The sequence below is a fragment of the Diabrotica virgifera genome, chromosome 6, assembly GCF_917563875.1.
Source record: "Diabrotica virgifera virgifera chromosome 6, PGI_DIABVI_V3a".
NCBI classification, from domain to species: domain Eukaryota; kingdom Metazoa; phylum Arthropoda; class Insecta; order Coleoptera; family Chrysomelidae; genus Diabrotica; species Diabrotica virgifera.
This window is the reverse complement of record NC_065448.1, coordinates 219,136,422-219,161,307: the sequence shown is the minus strand read 5'-3', so window position 1 is coordinate 219,161,307 and position 24,886 is coordinate 219,136,422. Positions and strand designations below refer to the sequence as shown.

Below are 24,886 nucleotides of genomic sequence, written 5' to 3'. Positions count from 1 at the left end.
AGAGGTTAGCGCGAGTTAATAAATATCGGCATGGCTCGCAATAAGTATGAAAAACAAAATATGCACAAGGTGGAATGCAACCATAGACACGTGTTTCTGACTTATTAGTCGTCATCAGTATGATATAGCTAAACAGGAGCAATGCAACCAATTTGTGGCTATAATGTTAGAAGACCCTCAGGATTCGAGAGCAACAACTAACAAATCCACGGAGGAAGCTACAGCTACCTGAGGCAAGGGATGCCAAACGTTTAGAACGTTTTAAACAATCAAACAAGGAGAGGTTAGCGCGAGTTAATAAATATCGGCATGGCTCGCAATAAGTATGAAAAACAAAATATGCACAAGGTGGAATGCAACCATAGACACGTGTTTCTGACTTATTAGTCGTCATCAGTATGATATAGCTAAACAGGAGCAATGCAACCAATTTGTGGCTATAATGTTAGAAGACCCTCAGGATTCGAGAGCAACAACTAACAAATCCACGGAGGAAGCTACAGCTACCTGAGGCAAGGGATGCCAAACGTTTAGAACGTTTTAAACAATCAAACAAGGAGAGGTTAGCGCGAGTTAATAAATATCGGCATGGCTCGCAATAAGTATGAAAAACAAAATATGCACAAGGTGGAATGCAACCATAGACACGTGTTTCTGACTTATTAGTCGTCATCAGTATGATATAGCTAAACAGGAGCAATGCAACCAATTTGTGGCTATAATGTTAGAAGACCCTCAGGATTCGAGAGCAACAACTAACAAATCCACGGAGGAAGCTACAGCTACCTGAGGCAAGGGATGCCAAACGTTTAGAACGTTTTAAACAATCAAACAAGGAGAGGTTAGCGCGAGTTAATAAATATCGGCATGGCTCGCAATAAGTATGAAAAACAAAATATGCACAAGGTGGAATGCAACCATAGACACGTGTTTCTGACTTATTAGTCGTCATCAGTATGATATAGCTAAACAGGAGCAATGCAACCAATTTGTGGCTATAATGTTAGAAGACCCTCAGGATTCGAGAGCAACAACTAACAAATCCACGGAGGAAGCTACAGCTACCTGAGGCAAGGGATGCCAAACGTTTAGAACGTTTTAAACAATCAAACAAGGAGAGGTTAGCGCGAGTTAATAAATATCGGCATGGCTCGCAATAAGTATGAAAAACAAAATATGCACAAGGTGGAATGCAACCATAGACACGTGTTTCTGACTTATTAGTCGTCATCAGTATGATATAGCTAAACAGGAGCAATGCAACCAATTTGTGGCTATAATGTTAGAAGACCCTCAGGATTCGAGAGCAACAACTAACAAATCCACGGAGGAAGCTACAGCTACCTGAGGCAAGGGATGCCAAACGTTTAGAACGTTTTAAACAATCAAACAAGGAGAGGTTAGCGCGAGTTAATAAATATCGGCATGGCTCGCAATAAGTATGAAAAACAAAATATGCACAAGGTGGAATGCAACCATAGACACGTGTTTCTGACTTATTAGTCGTCATCAGTATGATATAGCTAAACAGGAGCAATGCAACCAATTTGTGGCTATAATGTTAGAAGACCCTCAGGATTCGAGAGCAACAACTAACAAATCCACGGAGGAAGCTACAGCTACCTGAGGCAAGGGATGCCAAACGTTTAGAACGTTTTAAACAATCAAACAAGGAGAGGTTAGCGCGAGTTAATAAATATCGGCATGGCTCGCAATAAGTATGAAAAACAAAATATGCACAAGGTGGAATGCAACCATAGACACGTGTTTCTGACTTATTAGTCGTCATCAGTATGATATAGCTAAACAGGAGCAATGCAACCAATTTGTGGCTATAATGTTAGAAGACCCTCAGGATTCGAGAGCAACAACTAACAAATCCACGGAGGAAGCTACAGCTACCTGAGGCAAGGGATGCCAAACGTTTAGAACGTTTTAAACAATCAAACAAGGAGAGGTTAGCGCGAGTTAATAAATATCGGCATGGCTCGCAATAAGTTGCATTGCTCCTGTTTAGCTATATCATACTGATGACGACTAATAAGTCAGAAACACGTGTCTATGGTTGCATTCCACCTTGTGCATATTTTGTTTTTCATACTTATTGCGAGCCATGCCGATATTTATTAACTCGCGCTAACCTCTCCTTGTTTGATTGTTTAAAACGTTCTAAACGTTTGGCATCCCTTGCCTCAGGTAGCTGTAGCTTCCTCCGTGGATTTGTTAGTTGTTGCTCTCGAATCCTGAGGGTCTTCTAACATTATAGCCACAAATTGGTTGCATTGCTCCTGTTTAGCTATATCATACTGATGACGACTAATAAGTCAGAAACACGTGTCTATGGTTGCATTCCACCTTGTGCATATTTTGTTTTTCATACTTATTGCGAGCCATGCCGATATTTATTAACTCGCGCTAACCTCTCCTTGTTTGATTGTTTAAAACGTTCTAAACGTTTGGCATCCCTTGCCTCAGGTAGCTGTAGCTTCCTCCGTGGATTTGTTAGTTGTTGCTCTCGAATCCTGAGGGTCTTCTAACATTATAGCCACAAATTGGTTGCATTGCTCCTGTTTAGCTATATCATACTGATGACGACTAATAAGTCAGAAACACGTGTCTATGGTTGCATTCCACCTTGTGCATATTTTGTTTTTCATACTTATTGCGAGCCATGCCGATATTTATTAACTCGCGCTAACCTCTCCTTGTCTCCTTGTTATATATATATATATATATATATATATATATATATATATATATATATATATATATATAGAAATAACCTCAAAAAAGAGAAAACAAATTTTAAGCAAAGGCTTAAACCAACTCCCGCGCGAGCTTAAAATTATTTGGTTTAAGCCTAGGCTTAAGCCTCAAATTGAAGTGGAAATACAGGCATCTAAGCTTAAGCAAAGGCTTAAAGTAAGCTTTGGCTTAAGTGAGGTTGGAAATACCGGCCCTAAGCATCAAAATTAACGCACCACCCTAAAAGGGACATTTGTGATGTCTCTTATTTCCTAAATATGTTGTCCGATTTTAACGATTTTTTTAATATGTTATAGCTTTATTCTTCAAAAATATCGATGTAATAATATTATTATTGCTAAACAGTTAAGTGGCATTGTCTACCGGGTTTAACAATGATAGTGTGTTTTTTCCTCAAAGTTTGGAACACCCTGTGGAATATTCTAGCACAGAGGTCGGCAAAGTTTTTAATGTAAAGAGTGAATTATCAAATTAAAAATTCATGGCGGGCGCCAACTATTTTTTGACGTAACAAATATATAAATATAAACGTATAAAAAATATACGTTTTGAATTTCTTGTCTAAATTAACATAGTTTAAGGGCGCATTAAAATTTATTTAAGGGCGCGCCGCGTTGCCGACCTCTGTTCTAGCATATATAAAATATGAAAATTAAAACTCAACTGTTGTCTTAGACTTTCTTAATATTTTGCTTTTTGATTCATTCGCTTTTGGTGGGTAATAAAAAAGTTTGGTATTTTAACAACTAGCCTACTTTAACAACTAGCCATGTTATTCATCAATACAGGGTGTTGGTGTTTCTAAATAAGTGCAACAAACTTTAAGGGGTAATTCCACATGAAACAAGTAATTGGACTTCGTAAGTCCTAGGTTTTCACCCAAAGTAATCGGAAGTAGAACTGGAAGACGATATTTGAATTTTACGTGTAACTTTGCGTGGATTGATATACGAATTTACTAATTTTGAGTCATTTTTACTAAACTTTGACATTTGTCACCTCATTTGTAATTCTACCCGGTATAATGGCGGAGGAGTTATATTGGCGGTCGTACGGACCGACAGAAAGATTGCCTAGGTCAAATATCTCACCTTTAGTACCATCCTTGGATTATAAGCTTTCATTTGACACCTCATTTATCATTCTAGCTGGTATAATGATGGAGGAGTTATATTTGCGGTCGGACGGACCGACGGACAGACCGCCTAGGTCAAATATCTCACCTTTAGTACCACCCTTGGATTATCAGCTTTCATTTGACACCTCATTTGTCATTCTACATGGTATAATGACGGAGGGGTTATATTCCTGGTCGTACGGACCAACGGAAAGACAGCCTGGGTCAAATATCTCACCTTTAGTACCATTCTTGAATTATCAGCTTTCATTTGACGCCTCATTTGTCATTTTACCTGGTATAATGACGGATAAGTTATATTCGCGGTCGTACGGACGGACGGAAAGACAGCCTAGGTCAAATATCTCACCTTTAGTACCATCCTTGGATCATAAGCTTTCATTTGACACCTCATTTATCATTCAAGCTGGTATAATGATGGAGGATTTATATATTGGCGGTCGTACGGACCGACGGAAAGACAGCCTAGGTCAAATATCTCACCTGTAGTACCATCCTTGGATTATAAGCTTTTATTTGACATCTCATTTGTCATTCTACCTGGTATAATGATGGAGGAGTTATATTCGCGGTCGGACAGACCGACGGACAGACCGCCAAGGTCAAATATCTCACCTTTAGTACCATCCTTGGATTATCAGATTTCATTTGACACCTCATTTGTCATTCTACCTGGTATAATAACGGAGGAGTTATATTCCCGGTCGTACGGACCGACGGAAAGACAGCCTGGGTCAAATATCTCACCTTTAGTACCATCCTTGGATTATAAGCTTTTATTTGACACCTCATTTATCATTCAAGCTGGTATAATAAAGGAGGAGTTATATTCGCGGTCGGAGGGACCGACGCACAGACCGCCTAAGTCAAATATCTCACCTTTAGTACCATCCTCGGATTATAAGCTTTCATTTGACACCTCATTTATCATTCTATCTGGTATAATGATGGAGGAGTTATATTTGCGGTCGGACGGACCGACGGACAGACCGCCTAGGTCAAATATCTCACCTTTAGTACCACCCTTGGATTATCAGCTTTCATTTGACACCTCATTTGTCATTCTACATGGTATAATGACGGAGGGGTTATATTCCTGGTCGTACGGACCAACGGAAAGACAGCCTGGGTCAAATATCTCACCTTTAGTACCATCCTTGGATTATCAGCTTTCAGTTCACACCTCATTTGTCATTCTAGCTGGTATATTGACGGAGGAGTTGTGATTACAGGCAGACGGACGGACAGACGGACGTGGATAATACAAAGTTTTCACATTTTTTTACAATTGGGTGAAAACAAAAATACTGACTGTTTGCTTTATAAACATATGTCCGCGAATGCTTTGTTTGCGAGATACGGGATGTTGAATTTTTTCTTACAAACTGACGATTTATTTATTGCTCTAAAACCTGTTGAGATATGCCAATGAAATTTGGCAGGTTTTAAGAGGTAGTTATTAAGAATTAAGAATTTTATATTCACCATTGGCGTGCATATGGTATGTATCTAAAATGTTTATACCCGTATGCACGCCAATGGTTAATAAAAAATTCTAAATTTTATGTCAAAAAATGCGCAATAAAGCTCTTAAAACCTACCAAATTTGATTTGGATATCTCAGCCAGCTTTAGAGTAATAAATAAATCGTCAGTTTGTAAGAAAAAATTCAACATCCTATATCTCGGAAACCAAACATTTGCGCACATATGTTTATAAAGCCAGCTGTCATTATTTTTTCATGCAGAATTACCCCTTAAAGTTTGTCGCACCGTTATTTAGAAACACCGTGTATTGATGAAGAACATGTTTAGTTGTTAAAGTACCTAACTTTATTATCCAACATAAACGAATGAATAAAAAAAACAGAATGTTAAGAAAACTTGAGGCTATAATTGGGTTTTAATTTCAGTATTTTATAAATGCTAGAATAGTCCACATTGTGATGCGAACTTTGGGAAAAAATCACAGTTTGATTGGTACACCCGGTATACAATAAATTTACCCGTTTAGCAACAATATTATTATAGTGGTATCCTGAAAGAATCAGGCTATAAAATGTTCAAAAAATCACTTAAATCGGCCAACAGGTTTAGAAAATATGAGACATCAAAATGACCAAATTTTTAAGTGGGCCGATTTCTTCTAATTGTTTATATTCTTCTAATTGAAACAAATAAAAAAAATTTAAAATTTTTCTTCAATTATGGATACCCTTGGATATCCTACGGATATCTTGTTTAAAAATAGTCCTAGAATTTTGTGCAATACACCATTTTTAAGTAAAGAAAATAAGCTTTTTTTGTTATTTTACAATGTATTTACCTAATGAAAAATTAAAAAAATAATCATAAAAAATATCAAAAATCATTAAAAGTAGAAAACCTTGAAAAGCATAACCTGCTTAACAATAGTCGTACAACCTTATACAATAGACCGTTTTAAAGGTAATTAACTTCTTTTTCTACTAAATGTGTGATTGCATATACCTAGAAATGCGTAGAAAAAAGTTACAGAACAATGTTTGCGAAATAATGGGGAAAATGACCCAAAAATGCTGTGAGCGGCGAAATTTAAAAAATCCTATTTCGGAAACTTTAGAACCCAGAGACTTCTACCAAACGTCATTTTAAAGAGGAGGGATGGAGATTATTTTTGCTACAGTAATACCTATACCTATATCTCAGTGGAAAAAGTTATGGGGCAATAAACAAAATTGCTGTCTTTTGTGTTTTTTCTTGCTATTCTTTTGAGTATATTTTTGTAAAAAAAAATATTCATTTCGATAGTAAATTTAACCTGGAACAATTTTTCTGTAGACCTGTTTGTACCAAAAGTGCATAGAACTCACCCTAATTCAGCCTGTGCCTAAGGACTAATTCACCTCTTTCTTAAAAACGCACCCATCTAAATGGTAGTACTCTACGGTTTTTTTAAATTTAAAGGTTAATTAACCATATGAGACAGTCAAATCCCGTAAACGTTGTAGTTCCTTTTAGCTCTCTTATTTTGAACATAATACCGGGTGTCCACTTATATTTTCCCCCAACTGCCTATAACTTCTAAACGGCTCTAGATAGAAATATGCGGTGTACGCTGAAATGTTTTATTTTAGTAAAAGTTTTGTCTGAATGGACTAAATTTTTTATATCGCTTTCAAATACGAAAAGAAAAATGGTGGATTTTTTGAAAAAACGTTGTTGACTTTTTTTAACAGAACACCCAGTATATCTTTTTATAAATTGAAAGAAAGGTCTTTCACCTATCCAGAGATATAAAGTTTTTCAAAATCGGTTGTTAAATCACTGAGTAATTAATTTTTAAAATGAGAGGTGCAATGTGGATATCACATACAACCTAAATAACATAACTAAACAAATTGATATTATGTTATGGGATTTCCACATTGCATCTCTCATTTTAAAAATTAATTGCTCAGTCATTTGACCACCGATTTTAAAAAAATTTATATCGTTGGATAGGGAAATGACCGTTTTTTCAAGTTTTTAGGTAAATGACCATTTTTTATGTCGCTTTTAAATAAAAAATGGCGGATTTTTGGAAAAGAAAACGTTGTTGACTTTTTTTATTGAAACACCCAGTATATTTTTTTGTAGCTTGAAAAAACGGTCATTTACCTATCCAGCGATGTTAATTTTTTTAAAATCGGTTGTCAAATGACTGAGCAAATAATTTTTAAAATGAAACATGCAATGTGGAAATACATAACATAATATCATTTTGCTTAGTTATGTTATTTAGGTATGTGATATCCACGTAGTACCGCTCATTTTAAAAATTAATTACTCAATGATTTGACAACCGATTTTGAAAAACTTTATATCGCTGGATAGGTGAATGACCTTTCTTTCAATTTACAAGAAAATATACTGGGTATTCCACTAAAAAAAGTCAACAACATTTTTTTCAAAAATCCGTCATTTTTCTTTTCGTATTTGAAAGCGATATAAAAAATTCAATCCATTCAGACAAAACTTTTACTGAAATAAAACATTTCATCGAAAACCTCATATTTCTATCTTAAGCCGTTTAGAAGTTATAGGCAGTTAAAATGGGGGAAAATATAAGTGGACACCCGGTATAATCAATAGCCTAATATAATATAAAGACAGTATTTCAATGAATAATGAAAGTTTATGAAAAAAAGTAGTCCATCTAACCCGGATAAAATACCCCGGCTTTTTTTTAGCCATCAATACCTATCATCAGCCTCTTGCACTTGCAACTTTTTAGCCATCAGTACCTACATATCAGAATCTTGCACTCACCTGATGCCATTCTCCAATGATCACACTGAATTGACTTTTAACCGAAACCGATCCAGTTCCGAGATTGTAAGTAAAGACAACGTATCCGTTATCCAGGTAGAGCCCTATGAAATCACCACTGCCATCTATCCTGTGACCGTTGTAAATGAGTAGTCCATCTGGAGCTGTAGGTTTGAACGTGACGTCGAGATCCAGCCAGGTTAGAGCGCTTTCTCCTAAACCACGGTATCTCAGATGACTGGAACCGTTGAATGAAGGCACCTAAAATAGTTATTGTTTTAAATACATAAATGGAAATAAATTAATTATAATTAGCAACAAAAAAAAAAGACATCGGCCAAGATGTGACTGTCCTAAGCAAATTCCTTATAGGTAGTGATCATAGAATGAAAGGTAAAGTTTTCAATCCCAATAGCAGTCTGTGTGTTATTGCGTTGCTGCTCCTGCAATACTTAGAGCAGATTTATTGATGGATTATTATGTAGTTTTGTCTTCTAAATCCAAATCTGAAAACGGCGTTTCGATATCTCTAACCGTCTTCGAGATAATCGACCTCAAAGTCTAAAATGTGACGTCACAATTCTTTTATTTTCTGCCGACACACTAAACGCCAGCTGAAATCGTTGCTAGTAAGTAGGCTAGTTTTTTAATCTGAATTGGTTAAGCAAAGCATAGGTTATTTACATTTGAGTTTGACACTTCATGAATGTCAAACTAAATTTTAAATTAAGTATTAATAAAATATCAATGTCATTTGATAGTGAATTTAATTATTATATAAAATAAATAAGATGTTCAAAAATACAAGTTGAATATATTTTAAAAGCAATAATTTATTAACAATTTTAAAAAGGTTTATACGAGTATACGGCCTCCCCTCTAATGGGAGTACTTAATGATAAATGGACTGTTCCATTTGTTATGAAATGAAAATTGTTTAGTCGGTTCGCTAAACTCAAACAAAACTGGCTGGTGATTTTAGTAGGTAATTTTTTCGTTTTTTGCCAATTTTGCCAAAATTGGCAAAATTACTAATTATTTAGTAATTATTAACTATTTAGTAATTTTTTTTGCCAAAGTAGCAAATTTACTGAATAAAATCACTAGCCAGTTGTGTTTTCGTTTAGCGAACCGACTACCTATATGAAATATTGTTTGGAATAGAAAATTATGGTCTGACATGTGCAATTACATCCTTCTAATGGAAAAAAATATTTGAAGATTTTTCTCAAATTATGGATACCAACAACATTTTCATTTATAACTCATTTATTTTTAATTTGACGAAAAAAAGTTATTCTTTATAAAAAGCTCTTCATGGTCTAAGATTTATGATGCAACTATCATATATCAAATTTTATTAATTTTATACGAGGTATATAAAAAATATGAATTTTGATCATGAGTAAAGTGCCTTTATAGTTCACAATATTTAAATTATAATGATATAATTGCACATTAAAAAATAATTTCTAATTCTAAACAACTTTTCAAAATAGCAATTTTTCATATTATGAATTAAAATACGCAAATAAACAAAGTTTTCGTTATGATAATGCTCGTATTTTCAGCTTGTTAGTAATATTTTTAATATTTTTCAATATTATTAATGCTGCTATTAGGATTGAATTATTAGGACCTTTCAATTGCCAGATGACGCTAGTCACCTAATCCATACACGTCAGATGCAATGTGGGGATAAACTTTCATGGTTTGGTCACTTCGAGCAGAGAGCAGGAGGCCTAAGCCTCTCTGATGATGACTCCAATAAGAGTCGAAAATCGTCGATTCAGAGTGCTGGATTTCGCTCCCTGTTCTATGCGAAAAATTAGATTGTTTTGCCTTCCCATTGTAACTGAATAAAAATATAATACATTTTTATTTTATGTTAAAATATAATCTAAAAAGGATAGATATATATTCTTCTTTCTTCTTCTTTTGCCCTTTAATTCGTCCAATTTTGAACATAGGCTTCCCCCAGATTCCTCCATTCGCTTCTGTTTAGTGCTTTCTGTTTCCAGTGCGTTCCTCCTATCTTTTTAATGTCGTCTCCCCATCTCATCTGGGGTCGTCCTCTTGCTCTCTTTCCTGTCCATGGTCTCCATTGTTGTATCGTGGTATTCCACCTACTGTCCGTTTGTCTAGCGTTATGACCTGCGAAGCTCCTTTTTAGCCTGGCTATATGTTGTCCTGCGTTTTTGACTTGTTTTATTTCTTACCCAGTTGTTTTGCCTTTTGTCTGTTAATTTTAGTCCTAACATTGCTCCCTCCGTGGCTCTTTGTCACCCTTAGTGGCTCTTACCCAGTTGTTTTGCTTTTTGTATGTTAATTTTAGTCCTAACATTGCTCCCTCCGTGGCTCTTTGTGTCTTCATTATTTTATCCATATTTTCCGGCAAAATTTTCTTTCTTATGATATTATATACGAAAATTTTATTTTATATTTATTTATTTTTTCATTAAAATGTTAAATTTAAAATTAATATTCAGGAAAATATGTATTTTAATATTTATATTTATATAAATACAAATATCTTCTTCTTCTTTCTCTTTTTATTGGCCTGCATACTTAAATATAAATATAACTATTCTGGCTTTACATCAAAAAGAATGACGCACTGAACAAAGGGTTTGATATGAACTATACACTAAACTTTTGGCGTATTCTTCTGCACGTATGGATTTTTGACGCTAAACAGAGTAAATGTGTGATCGCGTAGAAAGGGTCAAACGTCAAGAAAGTTCTTCCATGATAAATCTACCATAACAAAATAAGGTACATTTAAATAACTGGCGACAGACTTGATCCTTTCGAATTATTTAAAATACGTTTGCGGAACTGAATGGGGCACAACAAAAGTTTCCAAAGTCTTATTTAGGGCCACAAGATATAATTTGAATAATTGAAATACTGAATGAATATAATTTAGAGGGTGATAAGTGAAGCAATGAGATCAACTTATTTGAATGACGGCATTTTGAGCGCGAAAATGCTGCTTAACAAAACTGAACGAAAAACCTAACCTTTTAAAGCTAAAGAAACATTTAAACGACTAATTAAATAACATTAATTTTGGATTAGGTGATAGAAATCAAAGAGGAGATAGGTTGATACAATTCTGCCAAGATAATAATATGATTGTTACAAACACGTTCTTTGAATTACCTAATAGACGTTTGTACACGTGGAAATCGCCAAGAGATAATGAACATCAGATAATGAGAAATCAAATAGATTATATCATGATCAAAGAAAGATATCGGAATAGTATTACAGCAGTCAAAACACAACCTGGAGCAGATATATCATCTAATCATAATCTCTTAGTAGCTCACATGAAAATTAAAATGAAAAGAATAGAAAAAACAGCAAAAGAAGAAAGAACTGATAGAAGTGCACTAAGAAATCCAGAAATCAGAGAAAATATCAAAGAAAGAATTAACGAACGTCTAAACACCGTACAGATTGAGGGGGAATACAGTGAAGAAAATATCAACAAAAACTGGGAAGAATAAAGGCTGACTTATTAGAACCTTCAAAAAGTATCTACGCAAACCCAAAGAAAAAAAAAAGATTGGATGACAGACGAAATACTAAACTTAATGAACAAAAGAAAAGCATATAAGGACAAAAATAAATCGTTATACCAGCAAACACAAAACGAAATACGGCGACAAATTCGCATAGCAAAAGAAAATTGGTTAAAAGAAAAATGTGATGAAATAGAAACGCTACAACATAAACATGACAGCTTTAATGTACACAGGAAAATAAAAGAATTAACTAGAAAACCAGAATACAAATAAAATATAGTAGTTGGTGAAAAGGGAGACATAGTAATGGATACAGAAAACAAATTGTTGGTATGGACAAACTATATAGAACAGCTGTTTAACGACAACCGATACACAATAGATAACGAATATTTTGTTGAAAAGACTGGACCAGAAATAACAGAAAGTGAAGTAAAACACACCATTAAAGAACTGAAAACTGGGAAAGCTGTAGGACCGGACGAAATACCGACAGAAATATTGCAACTTATAGCCGACTGCAATATACATGTAATTGTCGAATTATTTAATATCATATATAGAACAGGTATATTACCTAAAGAATGGCTTCTATCAACATTCGTGACTATACCGAAAAGGAGAAACGCCAGACAATGTTGCGAACACCGTACCATCAGTCTAATGTGCCACATACTCAAAGTATTTCTAAAGATTATTCATCGTAGAATATACAAAAAGTTAGAACAAGACATGGGACAAACTCAGTTCGGATTTAGAAATGTTCAAGGAACCAGAGAAGCATTATTTGCAGTAAGTGTGCTAATACAGAGATGTTTAGATGTAAACCAGGACATCTATGTCTGCTTCCTAGACTATAACAAGGCATTCGATATGGTGAAACGTAATCCGTTAATAAAACTACTGAGAACATAGGACATCGACACACGGGATATAAGAATAATAAATAATCTGTATTATGAACAAGAAGCTGTCACAAGAATAAATAATTTAAACACCAATAAAATAAAAATCAAAAGAGGCGTTAGACAGGGCTGTGTCTTGTCGCCATCACTGTTTAATGCATACTCAGAAGAAATATTCAAAAAAGCATTAGAAGATGAAGAAGCAGGCATAAAAATAAATGGCCTACCCATATGTGAAATTAGATACGCCGATGACACAATACTAATAGCAGAAACTATTACAGATCTATAAAAAATTTTAAATAAGGTTGTTGCAACAAGTGAAGAATTTGGTCTGTCACTAAACATAAAAAAACGAAATTCATGGTTATATCAAAGAAAAATATTAGAAACATCAATCTACACGTAAATAATAAGACGATAGAACGAGTTCAGAATTATAACTATTTAGGGACGAACATTAGTGAAACAAACGATTATACCAAAGAAATCCGAATTAGAATAGAAAAGGCTAGAAGTGCATTCACTAATTTGAAACAAATATTGTGTAATAGAGACCTCAGCCTAGATCTTAGAAAGCGAGTACTAAAATGTTATGTATTTTCTGTTCTTTTGTATGGCGTGGAGACCTGGACACTCAATAAACAATGCCTCAATAGATTGGAAGCATTTGAGATGTGGACGTATCGAAGAATGCTGAGAATCTCCTGGACAGACAGAATAACCAATGAGGAAGTACTAAGGAGAATACAGAACAGCAGGGAGATACTGGATTCCATCAAAATAAGAAAACTTTAATACTTGGTTCATATCACACGTGGTGACGGATATGAACTCCTTAAATTAATTATGCAGGGAAAGATTCAAGGAAGGCGCAACATAGGTAGGAGAAAAATGTCCTGGCTGAGAAATCTCAGAGAATGGTTTGGATGCAGCTCGACTGAACTCTTTCGGGCTGTAGTGTCTAAAGTGAGAATAGCAATGATGATTGCCAACCTTCGTCGCGGAGATGGCACGTAAAGAAAAAGAATTTCTTAAATGTTTTAAATAAAATAGTTGTTACTGGCAACGGGAACAAATATATAGGACATACACAGTGAGGGGCCAAATTATGGAATAATTTATTTTTTTCGGGAATGGGCGGTTTTGGGGAAATCCCGAAACAGGTCGATTTTGATTTTAAAATTAGGATATTGTGGCATATCTATTCAGTAAGAGGTATAAACTTTAAGATAATTATTTATACAGTGTGGTAAAAAAAACACATTTTGAATTAAATTAATTGACACAACAAGAAGTATGTATGTATGTAATAATTTATTTATCAAAATACATTTTAACGCTGTCAGAAAAGAGAAAAAAATGTTTGCTTGATGGAAAAACATTGCTTTTTGCTTAAGTTAAATATTCAAACTACCACCCACCAGGCTAATTGGCTACGCCAAGCCAAGGCCATAAAGAAAGAAAGGAAAGGAACTACCACCCACCTGCTCCTTCACAGTAAGTGAAATGATGACGACAATCTTTCTGAATATTGCGGATCATTTCTGGTTCTTTCTGTTAGTATGAAAAGGAAAATCGTCAGGACAATTATGGTCCCAATAACATTGGAAAAAGGAAAAATGAGAAGAAAATGCACTAAAAATTAAGAGACTTAATGAATGGAGAAGATATAGTTAGATACATTACAGCGCAGATACAGATGGTTGGGATACATAGAGAGAAGGAAAAGCGACCTACGAATTAAAAAGATCACCAGTTGAACGCCAGAAACTGAAAGACCTATGAAAAGACCCAGAAAGAGATGGGAGGACCAGGTCAAGAGAGATATCAAAATTCTGAAAGTGAGAAACTGGAAGGAACTATGCACAAATCGAAATGAGAGGAAAAAATTGTAACGAAAACCAAGGTATACAACAAACTTTGGCAATTTACAAGAAGCATGGGGAGCATTACAATTCATCATAATAAGCGAATCAGAGAGCTCTAAACAGAAGCGACAAAATTCTATTTGGAATAAAAGATCTTGATGATGATGAATGAGTGGTAAAAATTTTTATGTTGTATCTGTCTAACAATTTTTACAAGCCTCGTTAAGCGCATATAGGCAATTTTTAAACAGTTGGTTGTGTGGATAAAACGTGGAATGGTCATTCATGACCGAACTTCAAAATTAAATCATATATAGTACCTATGTCCCTGTAAGTTGTATCCATATGGAAAACATTTTTATTATTAATTTTACGAAAAAAAGTTATTCTTTATAAAAAGTTCTGCATGGTCCAAAACCCAAGATTCAACCATCAGATATCAAATTTAATGAATGTTATACAAGGTATATCAAAAAGTTTGAATTTCACTCAAGAGTAAAGTAGCTTTATTTTTCACAACATTGAAAATTGCTCTTATGAAAAGTTGTTTGGAATTAAAAAATATACAGGGTGAGTCATAAGGAACTGTACATACTCCTACCTCGTATAGAGGCTCATATGGGGAATAACAAACGACCATTAAAAAGTGTCTGCTCCCATTGTTTAATATTATACAGGGCGAGTTTTGCATTTTGACAGAAAATTATATTCGTCATAATTTTTGAACGGTCAGATCGATGTGTCTCTTATTTTGGTCAATCGTTACACTATTACCGCCTAATCAACTGATTTATTCAAACTGTATACGCTTTTTGAAAACTCTAATATTAATTTTACAAATTAGACAAATAGGCAATTAAAATGACTTATTTTTTCCCCACACGATTACTTAATTTTTTATAAAAGAATCAAATTTGACTATGAATTAAAAATTTGGTAAAGTGAACCATAGATTTAAAAAAATTAACTTTTATTACAAAAATGAATTTTTTAAACAAATATTTGATTTATATTACCACCCAATCAACTGATTTATTCAAACTAGAAAAAAATCAGGTCCGGCTTTAAAAAATTAGTTTGTTTGGGTCTTAGAAAAAATTTCACCCTATATACGCTTTTTGAAAACTCTAATGTTAATTTTACAAATTAGACAAATAGGCAATTAAAATGACATATTTATTTTTTCCCTACACGATTACTTAATTTTTTATAAAAAAATCAAATTTGACTATGAATTAAAAATTTGGTAAAGTGAACCATAGATTTAAAAAAAATTTACTTTTGTTACAAAAATTAATTTTTTTTGAACAAATATTTAATTTATGTTACCACCCAATCAACTAATTTATTCAAACTAGAAAAAAATCCGGCCCGGATTTAAAAAATTATTTCGTTTTGGTCTTAGAAAAAATTTCACCCTGTATACGCTTTTTGAAAACTCTAATATTATTTTACAAATTAGACAAATAGGCAATTAAAATTGCTTATTTATTTTTTCCCCACACGATTACTTAATTTTTTATTAAAAAATCAAATTTGTCAAAATCGGAATTTTAACCTAAAAATGAAAAAAAAAAAGATGAAATCACGGTTTAACTCGCTACAACGTTCCATTTAAAATTTTTTTCTGAAATTTTTACAGCACATATCTCTTACCATTGTGAAGACTATGACAATTGTTGTAGACTTTCAGTGTTCTTCTCGTTAAAGTTATGAATTTTTAAAAATAAAAGGTGCAGCTTCGTGAATTGCAAAGATAAATCACAAAAATTAAGTGAAAAAATTTAAAATTTATCTATTTGATCACGTCTATGTTAAACTAGAGTCCAAAGAGGAGTGTTATGGGGAGTTTTAGATCTAGACGTGTTATAGAAAAAAAATGGTGAAACTTTTAATTTTAAGAAAAATGTTTAATTTTTTTATTTTTATGGTAAAATTGCGATTTTGACAAATTTGACTTTTTAATAAAAAATTAAGTAATCGTGTATGGAAAAAAATAAGTATGCCATTTTAATTGCCTATTTGTCTAATTTGTAAACTTCATATTAGAGTTTTCAAAAAGCTTATACAGGGTGAAATTTTTTCTACGACCCAAACGAACTAATTTTTTAAAGCCGGACCTGATTTTTTTTAGTTTGAATAAATCAGTTGATTAGGTGGTAATAGTGTAACGATTGACCAAAGTAAGAGACACATCGATCTGACGGTTCAAAAATTATGACGAATAAAATTTCTGTCAAAATGCGAAACTCGCAATTTTTAATATTAAACAATGGGATCAGACACTTTTAATGGTCATTTGTTATTCCCCATAGGGCCTCTATACGAGGTAGGAGTATGTACAGTTCCTCATGACTCACCCTGTATTCTAATATGCAATTACATCCTTCTAATTGGAAAAAAATACCTCCTATAAAATTGATAAAATTTGACATAAGATGGTTGTATTTTAGGTTTTAGACTATGCAGAACTTTTTATTAAGAATAACTTTTTTTCTTAAAATTAATAATAAAAGAGTTATCTGAATTGAAATAACTGAAAATAATGTTAGTTATCCATAATTTTTCAAAAAAAAATTGTTTTAGTTAGAAGGATGTAATTGCATACTAGAATATAGTTTTTAATTCCAAACAACTTTTCATAATAGCAATTTTGAATATTGTGAAAAATAAAGCTACTTTACTCTTGAGTGAAATTCATACTTTTTGACATACCTCGTATAATATTCAAAAAATTTGATATTTATGGTTAAATCTAAGGTTCTGGACCATGCAGAGCTTTTTATGAAGAATAACTTTTTTCGTAAAATTAATAATAAAAAATTTTCCATATCGATACAACTTACAGGGACATACTATACCCTCATTTTAGTTTTTCATATTTTGGAATGTTTTCGAGAAAATTTGTTTTTTCTATAATGTTCCCATTCCCTAGTAAATTAGATCTAAACACATTAAGGAAAAGTGTAGTTGAACCTACTAAACTAATTCCACCCTATTTTCAAAGGACACTCTTAAAATGACTGATCAATTTTTCGCACTGCTGCCTTCGGTGGGTACAAACTCGATTTTCCTCTCTCTCGTCTATTCATTGTTAGTAAAAATGCAAGCCAAAGGATAGTTTAGTGATCTAGAAATTCAAAACTCAAAAGGGTTTTATTGTTCAATGGAGCGAGCCGCTCGATAACACGCTATAGCGAATATTTTGATGTCTGTAGGTGAATATATGAAGTGCGCGTGTACTTTTTTTTGCGAGCATTCCACAGAAGTTTGTAAAAACGGAAAATGCGGAGTATTGAGTGTTTTATGCTCAAAGGAAATGCTAAATTATGTTTACTACTAAAGAAGTGTTCGTAGGATGAACAGTTTATCAACTATAGAAAAATGTAGAATATTGCAATTCCTAATAATAAAACACATAGCACTTCTAGGAAGCTTGGATGAGCTTTATCAGATTGTTTCGTTTTTTCCGGGCAGATTGCTAGTTAGGTACACATAGTCTTGAAGCGTTAAGCCCAGAAGGCAGTGTAAACTCGGTATAAGTTGATCTTATATAAGCATAATATTCTCATGTTCAGATTCATTTTTTATCCCCCCCCCCTTCTCAATACATTCCTTGTCGGCAGAAGTAAGAGCTTTTACTCAATTAAAACAAAACTTAACATAAAATAAACAAAAATATTGAAATTCATTAATTTTTCAGATATTCGCTTATTATCCTGACATTAGTGCAGTCACTGAAGGTTTTCACCTCCGATTTCGTTGAACCTCCATCGATTTTCATGAAAATTGGTGAGTAGTCAGAGGATACCTCAAGAAATAAAGGTGATATGATGCCAACTTGCGCTTTTACCTTGGGGGTGGATGCCACCCCCTCTCGGTGGTCAAAATTATTTTATATTAAAAATAATACCATGAATCGATAGAGGGACAAACTATAAAAAAATTTGTTATTATAAATTTATTAATGTAAATTAATACTTTTTGCGTTATTAAAGATCAAATATTTTATTTTTTTCGTAATTAAATTCATGTCTTAAAGTCCTTTTTCACGTATAACTCAAGAACTATAAGCTTTTAAAAAAAGATATTCTTATCAAAATTGAAGATAATAAAAAATTAAACACACTCCTCATTTAAGGAACTAAATTAATGTTAATTGAAAGTGAGTTATGGGTAATTCAATGTATATTTTTTCCAACGAGTACTCAAATCTTAGAATTCAAGCTTAAATAACTGGAAAACGATGCATTTTACAAAATATACCTATTGTAAACTTGTCAAAGTACTTTGAAATACCTATCAAATGAGCTCCAGAATAGGTTAATAGCATCAAAATTAAGCAAGTTGTGATGAAAATAACAGAACCCTTTCGAATATTTTAGGAAAAAGTGAAAAATAAAATATACGCCATTTCCACAAAAATTAAAATTTGCTTACAAGAATTTCTTTATATTAGAAATAATTATAAGTAATAATTTGAACAATTTCGACCGGTTTAGAATGAATATTTTTTAATAAAGTTATAATTTTAAAAAATCATAATTTTTAAAAATATCGTAATTTTCATTTTCTTTTGATAATAACTTCAAAAATAGTTAATATACGTATAAAATGATATATGACCAAATTTTAGTCTTTTTTTGTATGAAATATTACTTTTTTTTACTATTTCTGTACGGTAAACATAACCGAGATGGAAAAGTTTAAAGCTTAAATTTTGCTGCGAGAGCCATGTAAGCGGGGCCATTTAACCTTTAATTTTTAAAAAAGTAAGGGGTTTAGAAGACAAAATTCACCGTGGTTTAATAGCCCTTGGAATTATCTTTCAAATAGCTTTAGGTGAACCTGATATCGCAAAAATTAACGGAGTTTTATAAAAAAAAAACAATAACAATTTTTGGAAAAATTTCTAAAAGAAAATATTTTTTTAGCATAAATTTTATTGCTATTAACTTGTTCGGTGGTTCAGTTGATAGATATTTCTAAGTACTTTGACAAATGTATAATAAGTTTATGTTATAAAATGCATCATTTTTCAGTAATTTAAGCTTGAATACTTATATTTGGGTACTCACCGAAAAAATATACATTCAATTAATTTTAACTCACTTTTAGTTAACAGTAAAAGGTTTTCCTAGTTTTCCAACAAGGAGTTTATGTCATTTTTATTAGCTTCAATTTTGATCATAATAACTTTATTGTAAAAATTTATAATTTTTGAGTTATTTATGAAAAATCGGTTAAAACAGTCGATAATACAGTTTCGATCGCCAGGTAAAATAAATACATTATTTTAAATGCGAAAATTTATGAATATGAAGAGTACGATACCATGCTCTTGGCTAGGACACCATCCTTTGGTCTCCGTAGTGAACGCACCCTAACTCTCACCTTACACCGAAACCGTTCCATACACATCCGTATCAACCTGACTAGTCCTGACTAGACCTGACTAGGAAAGCCAAGTTCTTGCATCGCTGTCCACAGTCTAGCCCTGCATAATCTATCAAATGATTGTTTAAAATCTATGACCATCTGATGATGCTCACGATCAATCTCTGAGCATTTTTCCGTTATCTGTTTTATTGTGAATATCTGGTCAATAGTAGAGCGGTCCGGTCTAAATCCACATTGATATTCCCCAACAATTTCTTCTGTGTGTGTTTAGTGTTTCATTGCCTCGTCTAAATGCCTTTTTCAGTGGAATAAGTAACGTTTTAACTTTCTGTAGCTAACGACCGATCTATGAGACCGTTGATAATTATCGACTATATTTTAAGAACTCGCTTAGCGTTCTTGGTACATTTAAAAGCAAAAATATAATTCAGTATTGCATGGACAGCAAGAGAGCATTTATGCGTTTTGAGTTATCAGGGATTTTGGTCTGAGAGACCGGTGTTAGTTTGTGTTATATTTATATTAGAGTATGTATAACAAATTTAAATTGGTTTTACATAATATACAGAAAATGCTGTCAACAGGTTGTGTATCGAGAATACTGGGTATCAACTTCTCTAAGGCCACTTGCAAAATCGTCTGACTTCTCCAAATCTTCCAAGAACAATAAAATTAGGAATAAATGAGATTTGTAATATTTTCTACAATGAGCAAGCTCCAACCAATTCCACATTTGGTAGACGCTTTTATAGTTCATCCAAAAAAAACAGGAAAACAAAATTCATATGCCATAAATGTAAAGAATCCATAGTTCAGAGAAATAAGAAAAAAAATATCCCGTTGGTGACACAACCCCCTCTAGGCCGAAACCAAATTTTTTGAGTAGTATATACATCTATAATAATAACCTATATGTTTCCTGCAGCCGATTTTGATGATATACATAGTTATAAACAAATGAATATCAAAAAACGGTAAATTTTTGCTTTTTTGGTCTATTACCAAAAAGTTAAGCATTTTAAACAAATTTGAGAGTAAGAAACTCATAAATCGTATAAAAAACTTTAATATGGCGTTCTTTGAATATGTCTATCCTTATTGGTTGCTTAGAAAATTGCAAAATAAATCATAAATTTTGAGTTTTTATAAATATTCATAACTTATGTAAAAATTAACTTCTTATTATACGAAATACGTTCTCTAAAAGAACCTTCTTATTATACGAAATGCTGAGAATTCTGGTGCTTAAATCATACCGTAAATTTCAAAGCAATTGGTTAAATAGTTTAAAAGTTATTTAATTTGTTTATCCCAAATTATTTTTTTTTGCAACACTATAAGTCAGAAAGTGATGAAGTTACAGTAATACTTTGGATAGTTTATGAAAGAAGAAGATTTAAACTATTAACTTAATTAAAAAAATGACAAAAAATAATTCTAAATATTGCAAAATTATTTTGCAAGAACATGTGAATTAAAAAGGGGGGGCTAACTTCGTCCCTAATTTTCCTAGGATAATTATTGTTTTTCTTTCTAAATGTATATAAAGATTCAGTCTTTCTAAATATGAAAAAATAATTTTTCTACAAGTAACGGTTAAAAGTTATTCTAATTGTTTATAAGTAAACAAAAAATCGACATGTTCTTTGCAAAATACTTTTACACTGTTTAAAATTACTTTTTGTCATTTTTTTAATAAAGGTAATAGTATAAATGTTTTTCTTTCACAAACTGTCCGAAGTATTACTGTAATCTCATAATTTTCTGACTTATAGTGTTGCAAAAAAAATAAATTTGAGATAAGCAAATTAAATAACTTTTAAACTATGTGACCAATTGTTTTGAAATTTAAAATATACTTTAAGCACACGAAGTATTAGCATTCCTGTAACAAGAAAGTTCCAACTTAATTTTTACATAAGTTATGAACATTTATAAAATCTCAAAATGTAGGACTTATTTTGCAATTTTTTAAGCAACAAATAAATATAGACATATTAGACAATATAGCGAACGCTATATTGAAGTTTTTTATATGATTTATGAGTTTCTTATTCTCAAATTTGTTTAAAATGCTTCACTTTTTAGTAATAGACGAAAAAACTAAAATTTACCGTTTTTGATCTTCATTTGTTTATAACTATGGATATCATCAAAATCGGCTGCAGGAAACATATACGCTGTGAGCTCGTACGTAGAGGGGATATTTACAAATTCGCGAGCGCCAGTAGTGACAAGTCTGTAAACCTTTATCGGAAATTTGTCATAAACGTCAAAGTGATTAATTTAAAATTAAAATTAAAACCATTAATTATAAAAAATATTAGTTGGTCAAAGCTGTGGTATATATTTTTACCTTAAATATACTTACGTTTTAAATACTGAATTTAAGTTTTTTTAATGTTCCGTAATATGTAATTATAAGTTAATCTATTAATCTTAGCGCCATCTACACGATAATTGTGAAAGTATCCGAAGTAAGAAATTCATATTTTTATCAATAGAACGTCAAAATGATTAGAAAAATCTTAAAAAAAATCGATTACAATTTAATTACTTTTTTGCTTTGTAAATATTAAGCGAAGTCAATTAAATATTAAATTTAAAAATTACCGGTGAAGTTGAACTAGTAGTCCGCTAGGAGCGACACCAGCGAAGCTCCGCGCGTATAGTTTATTAATATAGATGTCCATACTACTCAAAAAAATTGCTTTCGGCCTGGAGGGGGATGTGTCACGAGAAAAATCTTATTTCTCTGGACTATCACGTGTCTAGAGCAGTTGATAGCTATTTGTACCAAATGTGTGGAAACTTATGAATAATTAGAATAACAAAAAATCAGTTCTGCCAAAGAAATTTTATGATTTCCATAGTTCCATGTTATTTTATAGGTTTTTACAAAAATTAATGTTAATTTATTTTTGTACTAATATTTTAATTCAAGCACGGAATTTTATTGGTTAAGGTTTACTGACTAAAAGCTTTCAGAGAAAGTGTATCTTGTTTTATTTTTTTTTCTTTTTGGGAAATTGTTATTAAATTTTTTTGAAAGTGCCTAAAATATTATTTTATTACTATATTAATAAAGATACTGGTAGACGTCATTTTAAAAATACATGCCACAATTTTGTCATGTCGGTCTTTGAGACCCCTGTTAGTTTTTAAGTATAATTAGAACCTGTTGTCTACGAAAAATTAAATGTAGAATTAATAAATATATATGTACAGAAATAAAATAATTATTTCTACCAGTATTTTGTACTTTTTACATATTTTATCGATTTACTCTACAAGAGCATTTATTGCCATCCAAACTGGCATTTCTCTTACTTTGTCTTGTTTATAATTTTGGAGCACGGTATCGCTGCCTGGCTCATTTGAATAAATCAATTTACCTGTAAATCAACCCGGATCTCGCACAAGTCTCCTGAAAACCCCAATGGACAAAGACATATCGCAGAGTTGTCGCTCGTGAGACATTTTCCGCCATGTTGGCATGGCACGTGACTGCATCTGTCCGCCGTGCATTCCTCTGAAAAGGAAAATACATATTGAGCAAGATATATACCATTTTCAATGCAAAGAGAATTTATCAGTAAAAAATTGTAGCAAAGAATGCGAATAATTGAATTTTGTTATTTGAAGGATTTCAAAAATTCCTCGTGTGCAAATAAATGACAAAAATGTATAGGATGTTTATTTGGTTATTATAGAGGGACATAAAAATATTTAAATTTGCATATTTTTACATCTTGTGATTGGGTGGCAGCTGTAGCTCTTTTTATGTACAAAACCATTTTACTCCTTTATTCATTTATTATTTATTTCATCATCTATCGATATAGTAATATTACCGACCATTATATTTATATTGTATCATTCTATCCTATATCAATAAATTATATCTACTATTAAAAACAATCTACAGGACGAAAAGTTCATGATAAGCTACAGAAAAATGTACAATATTAAATTCCTAACAATAACAGTGTGCAAGTACTTGGAACGGAAACGAGAAACGACCGTGCGCGAGTCGCGGAGAAATATTGCAACTATCTTAAATATTTCATATTGTCAATTGAAATTGTCAAATTGACGTATATTTCATACCTTCTGTCATTGAAGCAGAAAAATTATATATTGCTCCACAATACTGATATGATATGCAATTATTATATAAAGGTAAATTTAATTAATTGTATTTTGCTTGCAGTACTGCATTTTAATAACTAATTTTATTTACTACATACAATCGTTAATGTTTGCATAACATAACCTGCATCTTATTTTTCCTTCTTATTATTTTTTTGGACTATGGCCTTGACAATTATCCAGCAACCAGGACTAATATAATTGGCCAATATAATTAAAAGTGCGAATAAAAGTACAGAGCGTAGAAATAGAGGTCGCTTTGCCGAACTTGCACGGTCCCATTGCATGAATGTACTTAAGCGATTCGCTTAAGCATGTATGATACGCATGTATGAGTACTTAAGCGATGCGCTTGAGAACGCCGCTATCGCAAAAGAAATCTCCTCTTATATTATACATTATTGTTGACTACCTGTGTCAAAATTTCAGCGAAATCGGACTAGTAGTTTTGTTTTCACAGCGTGTGGAATTGAGCGTGTATGAGGATTTTAGAAAAATAAAAAAGAGCAATATCGGTCGGTGATTTGAATCCTGTTTTTGAAAAGAAAATCCGGCAGTAAAATCAAAGAGCGCTTGAATGTCGTGTACGGTGATTGTTTTCCTACGATGGCGAACGTCAAAAATTTGTTTAACGAGTTGTAAGATGGTAGCACGTCCGTTTTTAATAAGTAATGACTTGGGGCCTCGAAAACGGCTATCACGGAGGATAACTTCGGAGGCAAAAAAATCACGAGATCGTATTTTCAGACCACCGACTAAAGGTGCATGAGATAGCTTAATCAGTAGGAATCTCGTCATATTCTTCTTGAGATTTTGGGCATAAGAATCGGTC

The 24,886-nt window shown here is 32.5% G+C and overlaps 1 protein-coding gene across 1 annotated transcript in view; it reads right to left on the bottom strand.

Annotated features, from left to right (window-relative positions):
* LOC126887253 (pikachurin) overlaps positions 1-24,886 on the bottom strand; it is a 679,948-nt gene that overhangs the window by 28,922 nt on the left and 626,140 nt on the right. The window contains exons 6-7 of the mRNA XM_050654668.1: positions 23,298-23,434; positions 8,194-8,454 (exon numbers count right to left, since the gene is read on the bottom strand). Coding sequence (XP_050510625.1) covers positions 8,194-8,454; positions 23,298-23,434 — 398 coding nt within the window. The remainder of the gene's footprint in view (positions 1-8,193; positions 8,455-23,297; positions 23,435-24,886) is intronic.